The 16,402-nt window shown below is 38.5% G+C and overlaps 1 protein-coding gene across 1 annotated transcript in view; it reads left to right on the plus strand.

The window, feature by feature from the left end:
- The window catches only part of UVRAG (UV radiation resistance associated), a 354,636-nt gene that overhangs the window by 73,883 nt on the left and 264,351 nt on the right, over positions 1–16,402 (plus strand). Inside the window, exon 4 of the mRNA XM_006875426.1 lies at positions 14,056–14,161. Coding sequence (XP_006875488.1) covers positions 14,056–14,161 — 106 coding nt within the window. The remainder of the gene's footprint in view (positions 1–14,055; positions 14,162–16,402) is intronic.

Below are 16,402 nucleotides of genomic sequence, written 5' to 3' on the forward strand. Positions count from 1 at the left end.
CATCTTTCTCCCGCTGAACAGCTGGTAGTTTCGAACTGCTAACCTTGTGGTTCCCAGCCCAATTCGTAAACACTATGCTACCAGAGTCCATAAGTCAGATGCTCATAAGTGTGGGACTGCCTGTACTTGAATGCCTAAGAAGATTGGTGGAAAATTGACGACAAGATAAAATGTAATCAAGTGCCAAACTTTGTGGTACAAATGCTGCTGAAAAAAACAAACATATTGTAGTTGTTAAGTGCTGTCGAGTTGGTTCTGACCCATAGTGACCCTATATAGGGTTTCTGAGGAGCAACTGGTGACCTTGAACCACCGACCTTGTAGTTCAAACTGACTTTGCAGCCCAGCGCTCTAACCCGCAGCGCCACACCAGGACCTTGTATGAGGTGGTTAATAGCCTTAGTTTTGTAAGTATGAAAGCAGAATTAGAGAAAGAGGAAGGTAGCCTTTTTTTCCTGAAGTTGTCAGAAAAAGAAAGATGTGATGGGGTTAGGAGGAAAGTTTTGATTGATATAAGAAAGGGATAAGAGCATAAATTAGGACGGAGGAGAAGCTAAGTATAGTGAGAAGCTTCCACTGGAGTAGAAGAAGCACCTTGAAGTTAAACACCGACTGCAGGACAGAGTGAAATGTAGACTGAGAAGTGTTAAATTGATGCTGCGTGCTGTGAGATGATATATTAGTTTGTTCTTTCCTTTGTTATATTAATGTAGTGAATTACACAAGCTTATGTGGTGCTATGGGTTAATGTGCCGGATTGCAAAGCAGTTTGAACTACAAGGTCAGTGGTTCAAGTTCACCAGTTGCTCCTCGGAAACCCTACGCAGGGTCGCTATGGGTCAGAGCTGACTTGATGGCACTTAACAACAACAAGAACATTAACAAATGAGGTTGTCATAAGTTGGAATCGACTCAGTGACAACTGGCTAATACTCGGAATGTTAAAGTCTTTTCTTCCTGGGATAAATTTTGCCTGGTTATGATGTATTTTTCTTTTAAATATAGTTCTGGATTAGATTTGCTGATAGTATATTTAGGACTTTTGACATTTTTATAAGTGAGACTGGTTTATAGTTACATATTTTTTGTGTACTATTTCTGTCCAAACTAAAACTGGTGAGGGTTACCCTAACCTAAAATGAATTGAAAAACTATATTTTTTATTACTTGAACATTTTATATACTCTAGGGATCATCTGAGGAGCTCTGGTAGCTTATTGGTTATGAATCAGGCTGCTAATCTCAAGGTCGGCAGTTCGAAACTACCAGCTGTTCTGCGGGAGAAAGACGAGGCTTTCTGCTCCTGTAAAGATTTACAGCCTTGGAAACCCTGTACAGGGTTGCTATGAGTCGGAACCGACTCCACGGCACACAACCACAACCACAGGGATCATCTGGTGGTGGTTATGTGTTGTGGAGTCAGTTCTGAGTCCCAGTGACCCTTACAGGGTTTTCGAGGCTGTAAATCTTTATGGAAGCAGAAAGCCTCATTTTTCTCCTAAAGAACTGCTTTTAGTTTCAAACTGTTGACCTTGAGATTAGTAGCCCAGCTTGTAACCACTATCCTAGCAGAGCTCCTTAGGGATCATCTAGTCCTTCAATATTTGTCACCCATATAACTGCCCCCTACCTCAGCATCCTCCAAGATATTTTTTCCCCTTAGGTTCACGTTTCAAAACTTTTGTGGTTATTAATCTATTCAGGTTTTCACCCTCTCCTTGAGACAGTTAGGTAATTTATAATTTACTAGGTAATCATTTAGTTGGCTTTCAAATTTATTGACACAAATTTGTGTTATTTCTTTGAATTTCTAAAATCTTTTCCATGTCTGTAGTTTGTCCCCCTACTTGTTTCTAATGCTACAGGATCTTCTATGTCTTTTTAAAAGTGTGTATATTGCACACTGAATACATTTTAAATTGAACTTGCTAAAATGCACATGGATGGTATTATGAAAAAATCTGGGAGTGATTTACTCTGCTCTTCTGCCAAATGTGGTTCTTCTTGCCTGAAATGAGTTATTTGAGATTTAAATTGGAAATGTGAAGAGTTGATTATTGTTCTGTAACTGTTGCTTCATCAGTCTTGTTTGTTAGTTTTTGAGGGCACAGCTTGGTTAGACCTGATGCACTTATTATCACATTCTCTCGCACCACCTACCATCTCCTCAATAGAACTTTCCCACCCACGATGCTACCGGTTACTTTTCCATGAGAGTATGTAAATCTCATAAGTGACAGTAGTATTGGGTCTTATTGATGCCATTGACATGAGACTTTGTGTTCTTCTCAGCTATGTGCATGGTCTAGACAGAAGAATGTAGAAGCAGGCTTTAGTGTAGACTTCTGGTTTTTTGGGAAACTATCATATTTAATAAACCCATCATCAAGTTTTTGAGTGATTCCCATGGGTCCAAGACTGCTGTAGGTGCTATGGAGATGCAAAAGATTTTTAAAGTCCACAGTAATTTGGCTCTAATCAACCTTCCCATCCTGCCTCTTATGGCATTGCTCCCATAGATCCTTTGCTTTAGCATACCACTGACTTCCTGTTCTGAACATGCATTACACTCTGCTGTTTTTATGACCTTGAGAAGCTATTCCCAATGTCCTAAATGGCCCAGTGTCCTTATAGACAGCTGTCAGAGTCCTACCTACTCTTCTTTCAAGTTGAAGCTTAAATCCCATCTCCTTTCCCAAGAACAAATTATATTAGACTGCATGACCCCATTTTGAAAGGGCAATTATATTTGTTGAGATAGACAGTAACTCCACTAAGGTATTTGACAAAGTTTGTCATAATAGCTTTGGGAGCAAGATGAAGAATTAGAAGCTAGGTAATAGTAATGGTATTGGTCGTGATGGTATGCCACCGAGTCAGTTGCAACTCATAGCGACCCTGTACAGGGTTTCCGAGGCTGTAAGTCTTTACAGGAGCAAAAAGCCTCATCTTTCTCCCACGGAACAGCTGGTAGTTTCGAACTGCCGACCTTGCGGATTGTAGCCCGATTCGTAACCACTACGCTACCAGAGCTCCTTAGTAATGGTATTAAGTGATAGCAAAGTAAATAGTAAGGATAGTAAAGACAGGTAGATTTGCCTAAAAAGCCCACAGCAGTGGGCTTCATAATGGCTGGTTTCCGACTTGTTTTTGTTGTTAGGTGCTGTGGAGTCTGCTCTGACTCATAGTGACCATATGCACAACATAATGAAACACTTTCAGTCCTGAGTCATCCTCACAATTGTTGTTACACTTGAGTCCGTTGCTGCTGCCACTGTGATCTTCCATCACATTGGGGGCCGTCCTCTTTTTCACTGTTCCCTCCACATTGCTAAGGATGATGTCTTTCTCCAGGGATTGGTCATTCCTGACATGTCCAAAGTATGAGAGATGAAGTCTTGCCATTCTGGCTTCTAAGGAGCATTCTGGCTGTAATTCTTCTAATAAAGATTTACTTGTTTTTCTGGAAGTCCATGGTACTTTTAATATTCTTCTCCAACCCCATAACTCAAATACATTGATTCTTCTACATTCTTCCTTACTGATTGCCCAGCTTTCATATGCATATAAAGATATTGAAAATACCATGACTTGGGTCAGGTGCACCTTACTCCTCAAAATGATATTTTTGCTCTTATCTAGCATATTTGCTTAATGCAATATGTTGCTTGATTTCTTCACTGTTGCTTCCCTCAGTGTTGATTGTGGATCCTAGCAAAATGAAATCTTTGACCACTTCAGTCTTTTTTCCATTTAATCATGATATTATTTATTCATCCAGTGGTAAGGATTTTTGTTTTCAATACATTAAGGTGCAATCAATTACTACTGTAGCTGTAGTCTTTGATCCTCGTAAATAAATATTTTAAGTCTTCTTTGCATCCAGTAAGCAAGATTATATCGTAGGCTGTTAATGAATCTTCTTCCAATCCTTTTGCCATATTCTTGTTTACATAATCCAGCTTCTCAGATTGTTTGCTCAGCATACAGATTGAATAAGTAGGATGGGAGGATACAAACCTGGCACACACCATTCCTGATTCAAACCATTCAGTGCTCCCTTGTTCTATTCGAACAACTGCCTCTTGGTCTATGTACAGGCTTCTCATGAGCTCAATGAAGTGTTCAGGAACACCTATTCTTTATGATGCTATACATAGTTTGTCATGATCAATACAGTTGAAAGCCTTTGCATAGTCAAGAAAGCACAAGTAAACATCTTTCTGACATTCTCTGCTTTCAGTCAGGATCCTTCTGACATCAGCAGTGATATATATTCCTTGTTCCACACCCTCTTCTGAATCCAACTTGAATTTCTGACTGTTCCCTGTCAATGTGCTGTTGCAGCCATTTTTTAATTACTCATCACTTCTCTGTCAGTTTGTTGTGCTGTGCTGTGGTGGCTTGTGTGTTTCTGTGATCCTGGAAGCTGTGCTACCAGAATTTTAAATCCTAGCAGAGCCACCCGTGGTGACTGGGTTTCAGCAGAGCTTCCAGACTAAGACAGGAAGAAGGAGAGACGGACTACTTCAGAATATTTAGCCATTGAAAACCATATGAATATCAGCAGAACATTGTTTCCAACTTAGAAATTTCTAGTAGTATGTCACAGGGCCCTGTTTTTTACTCATTTGCCCAATATTTTTTGGTGGAAATTGTGCAATATGCTGGAGATACATGTGAACAAGGGAAAATTGGTTCTTTTCCTTGAATATACTACAATCTAAGCATTTAAAAAAAGCTCTGTAAAAAACTTACTGACGATGCAATCATAATGTGAAGCTTATAGAGATGGTGATCATTTCAGATAATAGAGTCAATATCTTAGGTCTCTAGCTACTGGAAAGGTGAAATGTATACATATTTAGCCTATATTAAATTTCAAGATGAAATTTAATTGGGATAAAAATATAGCTGTACAAATAAGTCACCAAACCAGCTGTATGATTAGAGGGAGATTTGACATATGGGGCATAGGTGGAATTTAAAAAAAACTAAAACATAATGCAGAATGTTTAGCTTTTTGTCAGTAGTCAAGTTGATGTTAGTAATTAGTGGGCTGTGACTACCAGAGAACTCAGGCTGTTTTGATGACTTGTAGGTGCCACAAAGTCAGCAGTTCAAACATATCAGCCACTCCTCAGAAATCCTACGCGTCACTATGAGTCAGAACCAATCTTAATAACAGACAACACTAAATAACAACATGGTTTATAATGAGAAATGATAGATTTTTCTCTGCTTTATTCCAGGCAGACATAGTTGTTGTATTCTACAAATATCTCTGCGAGAAGGATTTTGATCATCAGAAATTTGTTAAGAAAGTGACCAGGTTGATACCTGTGAACCAAGCTCATTGCTATCTGGTGAATTCTGACTCAGAGCACTATTAAAAAGACAGAGTGGAACTGCCCAATAGGGCTTCGAAGGCTATAATGTTGACAGAAGCAGTGTGCCATGTTTTTGTCACACTGGTGAGTTCGAATCGCCAACCTTCTGGTTTGCAGCTAACTGCTTAACCTACTGTACCACCAGGGTCCCTTGACTAAGTTGGTAAGGAATCTTCAATTTCTGTCCTGGAGAACTGTTGAAGGATCTGTTTTTCATGTGTTTGAAGAGGCATTCTGTGGGAGAAATAAACTTGCTGTGTGACCTTATATGGGATTTGAACTAGGAGCAAAGTTAAAAGCTTTAGGGTAACAAATACTGACCCCATCTGAAATGGGTTGAGTAGGCTTTGAAAATGGAGCATCTCCCTTTCCTGGAGCTCTGGGCATAGGTTAGCTGTCCAAGTGACTAATATTCCCTCTGCCTGCCATCTATGCTCTCCGTGGTGTTCTCTTTCTGGTGAAGATTTGTACTTTAAGGTTTGGCTCAGATAACACCTCCTTTATTCCTTGAATCTTGTAGGCGACATTATTGGTTATGCTGAACTTCTTAGCTACTTATTTTCTTATGTAACTCAGATGGCATCTCTCCCATGCTGTGTCCTCACCCACAGTTTTGGTTTTGTGTTTTCTGTCATCAAACAAAGGTTTTTGTAGGAGGAACTAAGCAATGAGGGATTGATTATATTGCCTTCTACATCGCCCAAGTTAGCATGTATCTACCCTCTACTCAAAGAAAAATTTTTCTTCCCTCCCACTTCTGGTAACCATCATAGAATGTTTCTTTTAGCAATAAAACCCTTTCTTAACTTTTTTCAATAGTGGTCTCGTATCGTATTTGACCTTTTGTGATTGATTGATTTCATTCAGCATAAAGTCCTCTAGGTTCATCCATGTTGTGAGGTGTTTTGAAGATTCATTATTATTATTCAGTGTTGCATTGTGTTCCATTGTATGTTTGTACCAAAGTTTGAATAATGTTTTTCCCACGGAGTGACTGACAGGTTTGAACCGCTGACCTTGTGGTTGGAAATCCTAGTCCACCGAGAGGTGCTGTAGAAAAAAGGCCTGGTGATTTGCTTCCACAAAATCAACCACTGAAAATCCTATATATCACAGTTCCACTCTGACACACGAGTCATCGTAAGTTGGAGTTGACTCAAGGTCATTTGGTAAATTTTACTGTTCTGTGAAGGTCTAAAATGGGAAGGTCAGTAACAGATACTGACTGTCTATTACTGAAAGCCTTTATTGCACCAGGTACTATGGGGAAACTCAGGAACACAGACATAAGATAAAGGCCTAGTTTTTCTAGTAGTTTGGAATCCAGGGCCAGGGAACGCCAGTAAATATATGATTACATCCTTTTATGTGCTCTAGAGAGATTTATGTTCCCATTGCTAGTGAGGAGAACCAAAACTTGGATAAGGGGGTTGTTGTTGTTGTTAAGTGCCTTTGAGTTGGTTCTGACTCACAGTGACTCTGTGTAGGGTTTCCAAGGAGCAGCTGGTGGGTTTGAACTGCTAACCTTGTCTTCGCAGTCCAGTGTTGATCCTACAGTGCCACACCAGGAGTCCCAGATAAGCGATAGCTTTATCAAATCTTAACTGTTGCTGGGCTTCTATTTGAGTTCCACCTCTTCTAAAACAAAATTCTGGATCTCTTTTGTACCTGGAGGTAACCTGGTCTTTTTAACACTGCAGCCTAGGTAATTGTAAGTTTAAAACACATTGGTTTAGGTCTTCTGGTTTAAAACTTATTCCTTCGCCATTGGAGTAAATTCCTTAGCTGGATATACCACGTCTTTGTAATTTGACCTCTGCTCACCTCTTTAGATTCTTCTCTTCCTTCCCCTTCCTTACAATGCTGAGCTACTTGCAGCTTTGAAAAATGCTATCCTGTCTTTTCTCTTTGTGTTTTGTATTTCTATTGCCTTTGTCAGTAGCATCTTCCTTTTTTGCCCAGCTAATTCCTACTCTTCATTCTACCATCAGCTCAACCTTTACCTTCTTCTAGAATGCCATTGGGGTCCTGATGTGAGTCTATAGGGTAAGAACTGCACTGCTAGCCTCAAGGTCAGCAGTTCAAATCCAGCAGTCATCCCTTGGAAATCCTATACGTAGTCTCTCTGCATCAGACCGACTTGATGGCACTAAGAGCAACAACAGTAGACTGCCTTTAGGAGCGCTGGTGGTGCAAAAGTTAAGCACTAAGCTAGAAGTGAAAGGTTGGCGGCTTGAGCCCATACAGCACCTCTGTGGGAAAAAGACTGGCAATCTGCTTTCACAGAGATTGGTGTTATTGTTAGATGCTGTCTACTTGGCTCGGATTCAAAGCAACCCGATGTGCAACAGACGAAAACACTGCACTGTGTTCACAATCTTGGCCATGTATGAGCCCATTGTTGCAGCCACTGTGTCAATCTAGCTCATTGAGCGGCTTCCTCATAAAGCACATGAGACAAAGTCTTACCGTCCTGGCTTCTAAGGAGCATTCTGGCTGTACTTTTTCCAAGACAGATTTGGTGGTTCTTCTGGCACTCCATGGTATATTCAATATTCTTTGTCAGCACCATAATTTAAAGGTATCAAGTCTTCTTCAGTCTTCCTTATTCATTGTCAAGCTTTTGCATGCATATAAGGCAATTGAAAACACTATGACGTGGCTCAGGCACACTTTAGTCATCCAAGTGATGTCTTTGCTTTGTAACAATTGGTGGTGTGCCGTGGAGTCACTTCTAACTCATAGCGACCCTGCATAGGGTTTCCAAGGCTGTAAATCTTTACGGAAGCAGGAAGCCTCATCTTTCTTCAGTAGAACCACTGGTAGTTTCAGACTGCTGACCTTGAGATTAGCAACCTGATTCATAACTAACTACTACACTACCAGAGCTCCTTTTTGTAACAATTAAACAGGTCTTTTGCAGCAGATTTGCCCAGTGCAATATGTCCTTTGGTCTCTTGACTACTGCTTTCTTGGGTGTTGATTATAAATTCAAATAAAATGAAATTCTTGACAACTTCAGTCTTTTCTCTTTTTATCATGATGTTGCTTATTGGTCCAGTTGTGAGGAGTTTTGTTTCCTTTATGTCAAGGTGTAATCCATACTGAAGACTGAAGTCTTAGATCTTCATCAGTGTTTCAAGTGCTATTCCCTTAAGCAAGTAAGATTTTGTAATCAACATATGTCTTCCTTCAATCCTGATACATGTTATTCTTCATATAGTCCAGCTTCTGCAATTATTTGCTCTGTGTGCATATTGAATAAGTATGGTGAAAGGATGCAACTCTGACACACTCATCTTTCTTGATTTTAAACCATGTGGTGTCCCTTTTTTTGTTTGTTTGAATGACTGCCTCTTTGTCTGTTTACAGATTCTGCATGAGTACAATGAAGTGTTCTGAAATTTCAGTTCTCCTCAGTGCTATCCATAATTTTTTTAAAATGAGTTTTTATTGTGAATTAGTGGTAGCTTACATGGGAGAACATTGGTTTTACACTCATTGTTTCATTGCAATAATTACAATCTCCTCCATGCATTATCTTTCAGCAGTATTTGCTTCTATTCCCTGTTAAGTTTTTTTTTTGGGGGGGGTGTACACAAAACTACTTACGAATGTATAATCATTTAAACAACCAAAAAGGGTACTTTCTGCAAGCCTGCCTTCTGGCAGCCAACACACAGCCTTTCTCATTCCATGAGTCTAGAGTCTTCTATCCCTAAATTTTTATGATCCCCATAGTTGAATACCTTTGCATAGTCAGTAGAACACAGGAAAACATCTTCCTGGTATTCTCTGCTTTCAGTTAAGATCCATGTGATACCAGCTGTGATAGCTCTTGTTCTGTATCTTCTTCTGTATCCACCTTGAATTTCTGGCAGTTTCCTATTGATGCACTGCTGCAACTACTTTCTCATATCTTCAGTAAAATTTTACTTATGTGTGATATTAATGATATTGTTCAATAATTTCTACATTCTGTTGGATCACTTTTCTTTGGAATGTGCACAGGTTCGGATCTCTTGTAGTCAGTTGGCCAGGCAGGTATGTTCCAAATTTCTTGGCATAAACAAGGGATCTTTTCCAACGCTGCATCAGTTTGATGGAACATCTCCATATGTCTTCTGTCATAACCTTTTCACCAATGCCTTCAGTACAACTTGAGCTTCTGCCTTCCATCATGCAAAGTACTAATGTGGTTGGACGTTGATCAGATCTTTTTGCTACAGTGAGGGTATAACCTCCTTTCAGTGTTACTGTTAAATCATAGGGATGCATCTCTTCACTATAACCAGCGTATTAGTCAGATAGCTACTTGTTGCTTCCTCTCCAATACTAGTGATGATAGAGTCTGATTTGAGCTTGAGAGTGTCAGTGTCCATGTTGCCTGATCACCAATATGTCTAGTTGCTGCATATTTTTTTCTTTATAGAATCCTTTTCTAGTTTGCAAAATGAAGAACCCTTCCTCTGAAGGTTTGGAGGTAAAGCAGTTGTTTCTTTTCTTGTCACTCTTTCACCTTTTCACCCCCAGGGGAATCAGGATGTTCCGCATTATTTTTAAAAGCCTAAAAACTTCAAACTTTTATTTTCCTGTTGGGCTTGAAAGGGGAATGTTATTAGCTCTGTCTTGATGTAGCAAGGCCTCTGAAAGTCTATTTGGATAACACTGAAGATTGGAGGAAATGTGACTCTGTCTGTGTGTTTTAAGCCCCTAAGGTAAGATCAGAAAGCGTCTGGGGCAGTGAGAGCCAAATAGTTGAAGTCATACATTAATTATAGTCATGAATCATTTTTATTTTTAAAGTCTTTACCATTTGACAAGGTTGTTTGCATAGTACCATAGAGTTTTAGACAGTGTGTTTCCCCCCTTTTAAAGAAACAGGCTGTTTTCTTGATTTCTCCTCTAGGTTGATAATGTCTATCATTACTAGAATTTTGATAACATTTAAAATTAAACAAGTGTGCTTGTTTTTCTACTTTAATGCTGTTGTCGTTGCTAAGTGCTGTTAAGTCTGTTCCGACTCCTAGGAACCTTATATAGGGTTTCTAAGGAATGGCTGGAGGGTTTGAACCGTGAACTTCGTGGTTAGCAGTTCAGTATTTATCTGACAGCACTTCACCATGACTCGCCTTGAATGAATAGTCATTAATGTGTGTAACTTGTCTTTTAAATAAACTATTTTGAAGTTCTTGTTGTTTTGAAGCTGTAAATGTGAAAATATAGAAAATTATCGCATTAATATTTCAGTTAATCTATTGATGTTGAAAAACACGTGGGAACTATGCTTTTATGCTCCATCATTAGTAGACAGTACTATCAATGTAGTAGATGAAGCATATGTGATTCTTGGGTGGCAATTTTATTTCTTTCAGAGTTTTATTTGTATCACCCTATTATGGTTTCTGCTAAGAAGTCAAAGCTTCATTTTATTGGTTCACCTTTGTAGGTAAATTTTTGTTTTTCCAGAGCTTCTCTCAGGATTCTTTCCTTGTTTTCGGGTTTGAAAGTTTGATTATGATATGTCTTGGTCGTTTTCTTTTGGGATATATCCTGATTGGTGTTTGTTAAGCTTCTTTTATGCTTAGTTTTTCATCTTTCATGATGCTAGGGAAGTTTTCTTCCATTAACTCCTTGATCATTTTCTCTGTGATTTTTATTGTCTCTTCCTGTTCTGGAATTCTGATCACCTTTAAGTTATTTCTCTTCATGGTGTTCCACATAACTGCTAGGCTTTCTTCAGATTTTTCATTCTTTTTCCTGATTGTTCTTCTAGCATACTAGTGTTGAGAGATTCATCTTCAAGCTCAGTAATTCAGGCTCCCATTGCTGCAGATCGACTCCTTTGCCCTTTCAATATATTACCCATTTCTGCAATCTTAGTATTAATCTTTTGGGTTTCTGTTTGCAGCCTTTGTATTGTTTCAAAATTTGCATTCATTTTGTCTGTTTGTTCTTAGAGCATATTCCTGAATTCTTCTAAAATTTTTCCTATGTTCTTGCTTTCCTCAATTTTTCTGTCAATCCTTTGAAGGTACCTAGGTATCATTCTTTTGAATTCTTTTGCAGTGAGTTCCCTCACCTTTTGTTCCTCAGACATGTTTTCTGACTCTGCATCTTGGTCATTTATTTGTGTGAGCCATTCTCTTTTTTCTTCATGTGCACTAAAATTGCCATTTGTCTCTGGGACATTGTGGTGATGTTCTGTATTTGTATTTAGTTGATGATTATATGTTGATAGGTTCTTAGGCTCTCACTAACTGTCTTCTGTGACTGGGGTTAGAGAACAGAATAGTGTGCACTGTTCTCCACTCACCATTCAAGCACCTCAATTTAGGATGGGTTTGGCTGGTACTGACTGCTGTCTATCATTGATCAGGTGTATAGGAGCTGGTATTAACTGGGTGGCGCTACAGAGACTGGACTGTATGGGCATGAATAGCTGTCTCCTGTTGAGTGGGAAAAAGAAGAACCCACCCCCAACACATATATTATCACATTGATATATACATACATGCAAACACACAAAAAAAGCAGAATAAACAAACAAGCAACCAACAATAAAGGAGAAAAAGAAATAAAAAGAAAAAGCAACCAGAAAAAAAGAATATGATAACTAAAGAGAGAAAAGAGGAACAGGGAAATGGAACTATAGAAGAGAAAAAAAATCAAAGGAAGAAGTTTAAACAACAACAACAAAACACTTAGAAAAAACAGGGAGAAGGAAGATGAAAAGAGAAGGAGATTAAAGAGTAGTAAAGAAAGATCAAAAGAAAGAAGAGGAGAAATGAGAAACAGAATAGAAGAAAAACAAAAGCAGAGATAGAAAGGATAAAATTCAAGGGAATTGAAGGAGAAGAAAGAATAAAACTAATAAAAACAAAAGAACCGGTATAGCTGTTAGACCTGGATAGGAGAAAACTCTGGGGAACTCCTGTTAGCCAAGGAGCTCATGAGGTGTGTACTGCAGGGATATAACAGTGGATTTCCTGGCACTAGATGGAGTTCCTATAGGCCTAGGAGTTATATATGTTTCAAGGCATTCAATCCAGAAGTAGTTTGTGAAGGCCTTTGATAAAGCCGGTGCCAGTGTCTTGTTAGGCCCACAGGGCAGCTGGCACAGGGTTTCTGGCTATGAGGGTTTCTGCTAGACTTAATGCTGGTCTGGTGGCTCTATGGATTCTGTAGGTCTGGGGCCAATGCCTGAATCCAGGCATCAAAGTGATGCAGTTGGCCCATCTCATGCTCTAACCTTGAGGCTCCAGTTGTGTTGTGGGTGGATGAGGGTAGGAGTTGGCCACACCTCTGTTCACCAGGGGAGCATGGGAAAAAAGAAGGAATCATACCTTTCCCATTACCTGTGTGAATCTGCTCTGCCAGGCCACCTTCTGTCACCAAAGCTGCTCACAAAAGTTCAACTTAATTGCACCTGGTCCACCCACAAGCACTCTAAACTTTCCTCTGAAGTTCAGGGTTCCCGGCTTTACTCGGCTTCTATTTCATTTGGTCTCTCATATTCTTATTGTAGAGGGTTCACATAGTGTGTCTGCTGAGTAGTCAACACCTTGCTGGAAATCCCAGCTTTATCACTTTTATATGTAACTGTATGCCAGAAGTATGAATCATATTTTAAAACAGAGTGCTGTGGGCTCTGTAGGATAAGCACTAAACTGCTATCCACAAGGTTGGTGATTTGAATCTACCCACTGCTCTGCAAGAGAAAGATGAGGCTTTCTGTACCTACAGAGATTTACAGCCTCAGAAATCCTATACAGGATTGCTGAGGCTGCACCTAACAACAACAACAAAGGAACAAATTAAAAATAGGTCTTATTTTTTTCAGTGTTCCTTAAATAATCCTCACTGAGAATAAATCCTGGTCCAGAACTTTCTCTTAGGGAGAAAGGTGAGACTTTCTCCACCTGTAAAGATTTACAGTCTCAGAAACCCTATACAGGGTTGTTATGAGTCAGAACCGACTCAACGGCACACCAACACCAGAAATTATATGCTTCTCTTCTTCGTCTTTTGTAACATTTTTTTTTCCTGAGATGTTTCAGTATGTTCTAAACTGAAATTATTGTGAATTCATTTTTCTTTATGGATGCCCAGAAATAATATCCAGCCTTCATAGCAGTAACGCTCTGGGTGACTCCTTCGTAATCCACTCGATTTTTCTGGCTCTATTTCCATATCTGTAAAATTATGAAATTCAACCAGATTATTTTTGAGATCTCGTCTAATTTTCCTTGAGTTCTTTATTTTAGCTCTTAATACATCAGAGGTAGGCAGGGCAAGTATAAAAAGGTTGCATTTAGGATATAGTGTTGCTGTTGTTAAGTGCCGTTGAGATGGTTCCAACTCATAGGGACCCTGTATAGGGTTTCCAAGGCTGTACATTTTGGTGGGAGCAGAAAGACTCATCTTTCTCTCAACCTTGTGTGTCTGTAGTCCCGGGCTTATCCTACAGAGCCCTCATGCTCCCAGAACATATTGTAATTCCTGTTAACTTCATTGTAAATACACTAGAAAATTGAAAAAAAAAATCAGTTTTTCATTGTTAATTCTATTTATTCTGTAAAGTTTGTCCTAATTTTGTACCACTTATATCTGTTACCTTACACTGGGAATTTAACTCAAATTTTTCAACAATTTTCATTTCTAGGCTTCATAGAGCCCAGTGTGCAATTAAACAGACTCAGGTAACTGTTCAGAAAATTGGGAAGGAAATTGAAGAAAAGCTAAGATTCACATCTACAAGCAATGAGCTGGTACGTTCGAAATTTTTTTTAATTCTTTAAACATTTACCTGTTTAAACCTTGATTTCTAAAGAGATCATCATGTGCTTACTGGATTAATTTTTTTTTCTTAATAGTGTTTCACTGAGACTTCTGTTGCCATTTAAATGTTAGAAATAAATTTTGTCATCATTAAGTAATGTCACATTCAAAGTGCCTTCCTTATTCTGCTAGATGAAACTTTAGATTACATACAATTACTTAGAAGATAATTAACAGGCTGCTTTATTAATGTCTTATAAATGTGAACTCTAAACATGAACTGTATAGTGAATGAAAAATAGCTGCCCAAAGAAGGAAAAATAAACTATAAGGACTAATCTACTTTTAAAAGGTGAAATTTAAAATTGTTTGGACTGAACTTAATAGGCTAGTTTATGAACAGTGTTCTTTTTAGGGAAAGACTCTTTAATTAGGCATTTTCAGAGAAATAGTAACCCCAACTCAAGTGGATAAGATATAATAAACTTTGGGGTTGCTTTATTCTCTTCTTAGTAGAGAAAAAAAACTGTTGATTTTAGAGAGGAAATTTTGCCTTTGAAAGTAGAATAGTGAGTATAACTAGTAAAATGAGCTTTGCTCAAATGAAGCTGCATAGCTTGGGATAGCTTTGAATAAAATTTGTGCTGAGGATAATGTTGACATAAAATTTAAATCCTCAAATTAAATTCTTATAAAAAAATTTAAAAAAGTGTTCGTTGCACAAACTCATTATCACCAGATAAGCACTATCTTCCAGCTGTCATTCTCAGTACGATCAGCTTGGCCAAGGGTTGTTTACATCCCCAAACAAAAGCGCTTTGTTACTTTGAAAATTTGCCTAACATAATATAGCAGAAGAACTATAGAAAAGCCCATTCCAATTAATCCACATGTGTCTCCGACATGGAATTTGAAATTAGTGGATGATAATGGTTTGAATCAAATAAAACTGTTACTTTTGACCTGCCAATGGCAGTGATGAGCCCCGTACCTGGCACTTAGCAGACATATAAAACATGATAGCTACAGGAACTGTAGCCCTAACATAGGCCTCTCCTTGCCCTTGGAAAAGCTTCCATTGTGGCGAAGCTTCTAGACCGCCTTTTGTTTTGACCTAGGGCCTAGTAAAGTACCAAATTCCAGACAATAAATATTTTGGAGGGGGAGAAAAGACAGCTAATGCTAATTCTATTCTGTACTGTGCAAAAATGCCACATTTAGAGTACTTTTGTCTGGGGAGAAATTGCTAGGTTTTATTTTTCTTGTTTTCCTCTCCCACAGCAAGACTGGGAAATTACTTATTTCATTAAATGACAGCATATGCTTTGTCTCAGTACAAAAACAATGTATGTTTAATCTGTACTTTTTTTTTTTTTTTAATATAAGTAGTGACACACAGAGCAAGGTGATAGAATGTATGAGTTTAAAGAGGTCAGGTTCAGAGGTTCATTTTTTTTTTTTTTAAATGCTGTCTAGTCAACATTGAATTTTTGAACTGAAAGTGAACTTAGACATCTTCAACTTTTCTAATCACCCCATTTAAAAATCACCACCCCTGTCAATGTACCTTGTCCCTTTCCTGCCATTTAACATGGATATGGATAAGTCAAAAAATATTGCTACTAGGCTTCATAATACACATGTAGGTTTATTCCAAGCAAAACATGTTTAAGTTTCTCTCTGCATTCAGTGGATGACTGCAGACACGTTCTTTCAGCAATATAGCTTTCTTAGTCTCCTTAGGGTGCCTAAAAAAAAAAAGTATATTTTCTGTGCCATGGAAAAAACAATTTTGAGATCATTGTTGCTAAGTGCCTTCGAGTCAGTTCCTATATAAAATTTCTGAGGACCAACTGATGGGTTTGAACGACCTACCGTGTGGTTTAAAGCCCAGTACTGATCCTACAGTGCCACAATCATAGCTAATTAATAGTAAAATCTTTTTAACAAAACGCAAGTGGATATATTCCCAAATCATTGAAACTTTGCAGCAAATTTACAGGAATGCTCCCCACATAAAACAAGTTTTCAGATGGATCAAACATTTTAAAAGATCTCAAAGGTAGCCAAGAGAGGGAAGATTATCACTCTCAGTAAATGAAACTGAGTTTCATTCAAGCAGTGCAGAAATTGGTGGCAGAAACTGTATAGTTATCACTGATGCAATAGCTACTAAAGTTGGGATCTCACATGGTTTGGCATTTCCGTTTTAAGCGAACATCTTGGCCTCA

The sequence above is a fragment of the Chrysochloris asiatica genome, unplaced genomic scaffold, assembly GCF_000296735.1.
Source record: "Chrysochloris asiatica unplaced genomic scaffold, ChrAsi1.0 scaffold00326, whole genome shotgun sequence".
Taxonomy (NCBI): Eukaryota; Metazoa; Chordata; class Mammalia; order Afrosoricida; family Chrysochloridae; genus Chrysochloris; species Chrysochloris asiatica.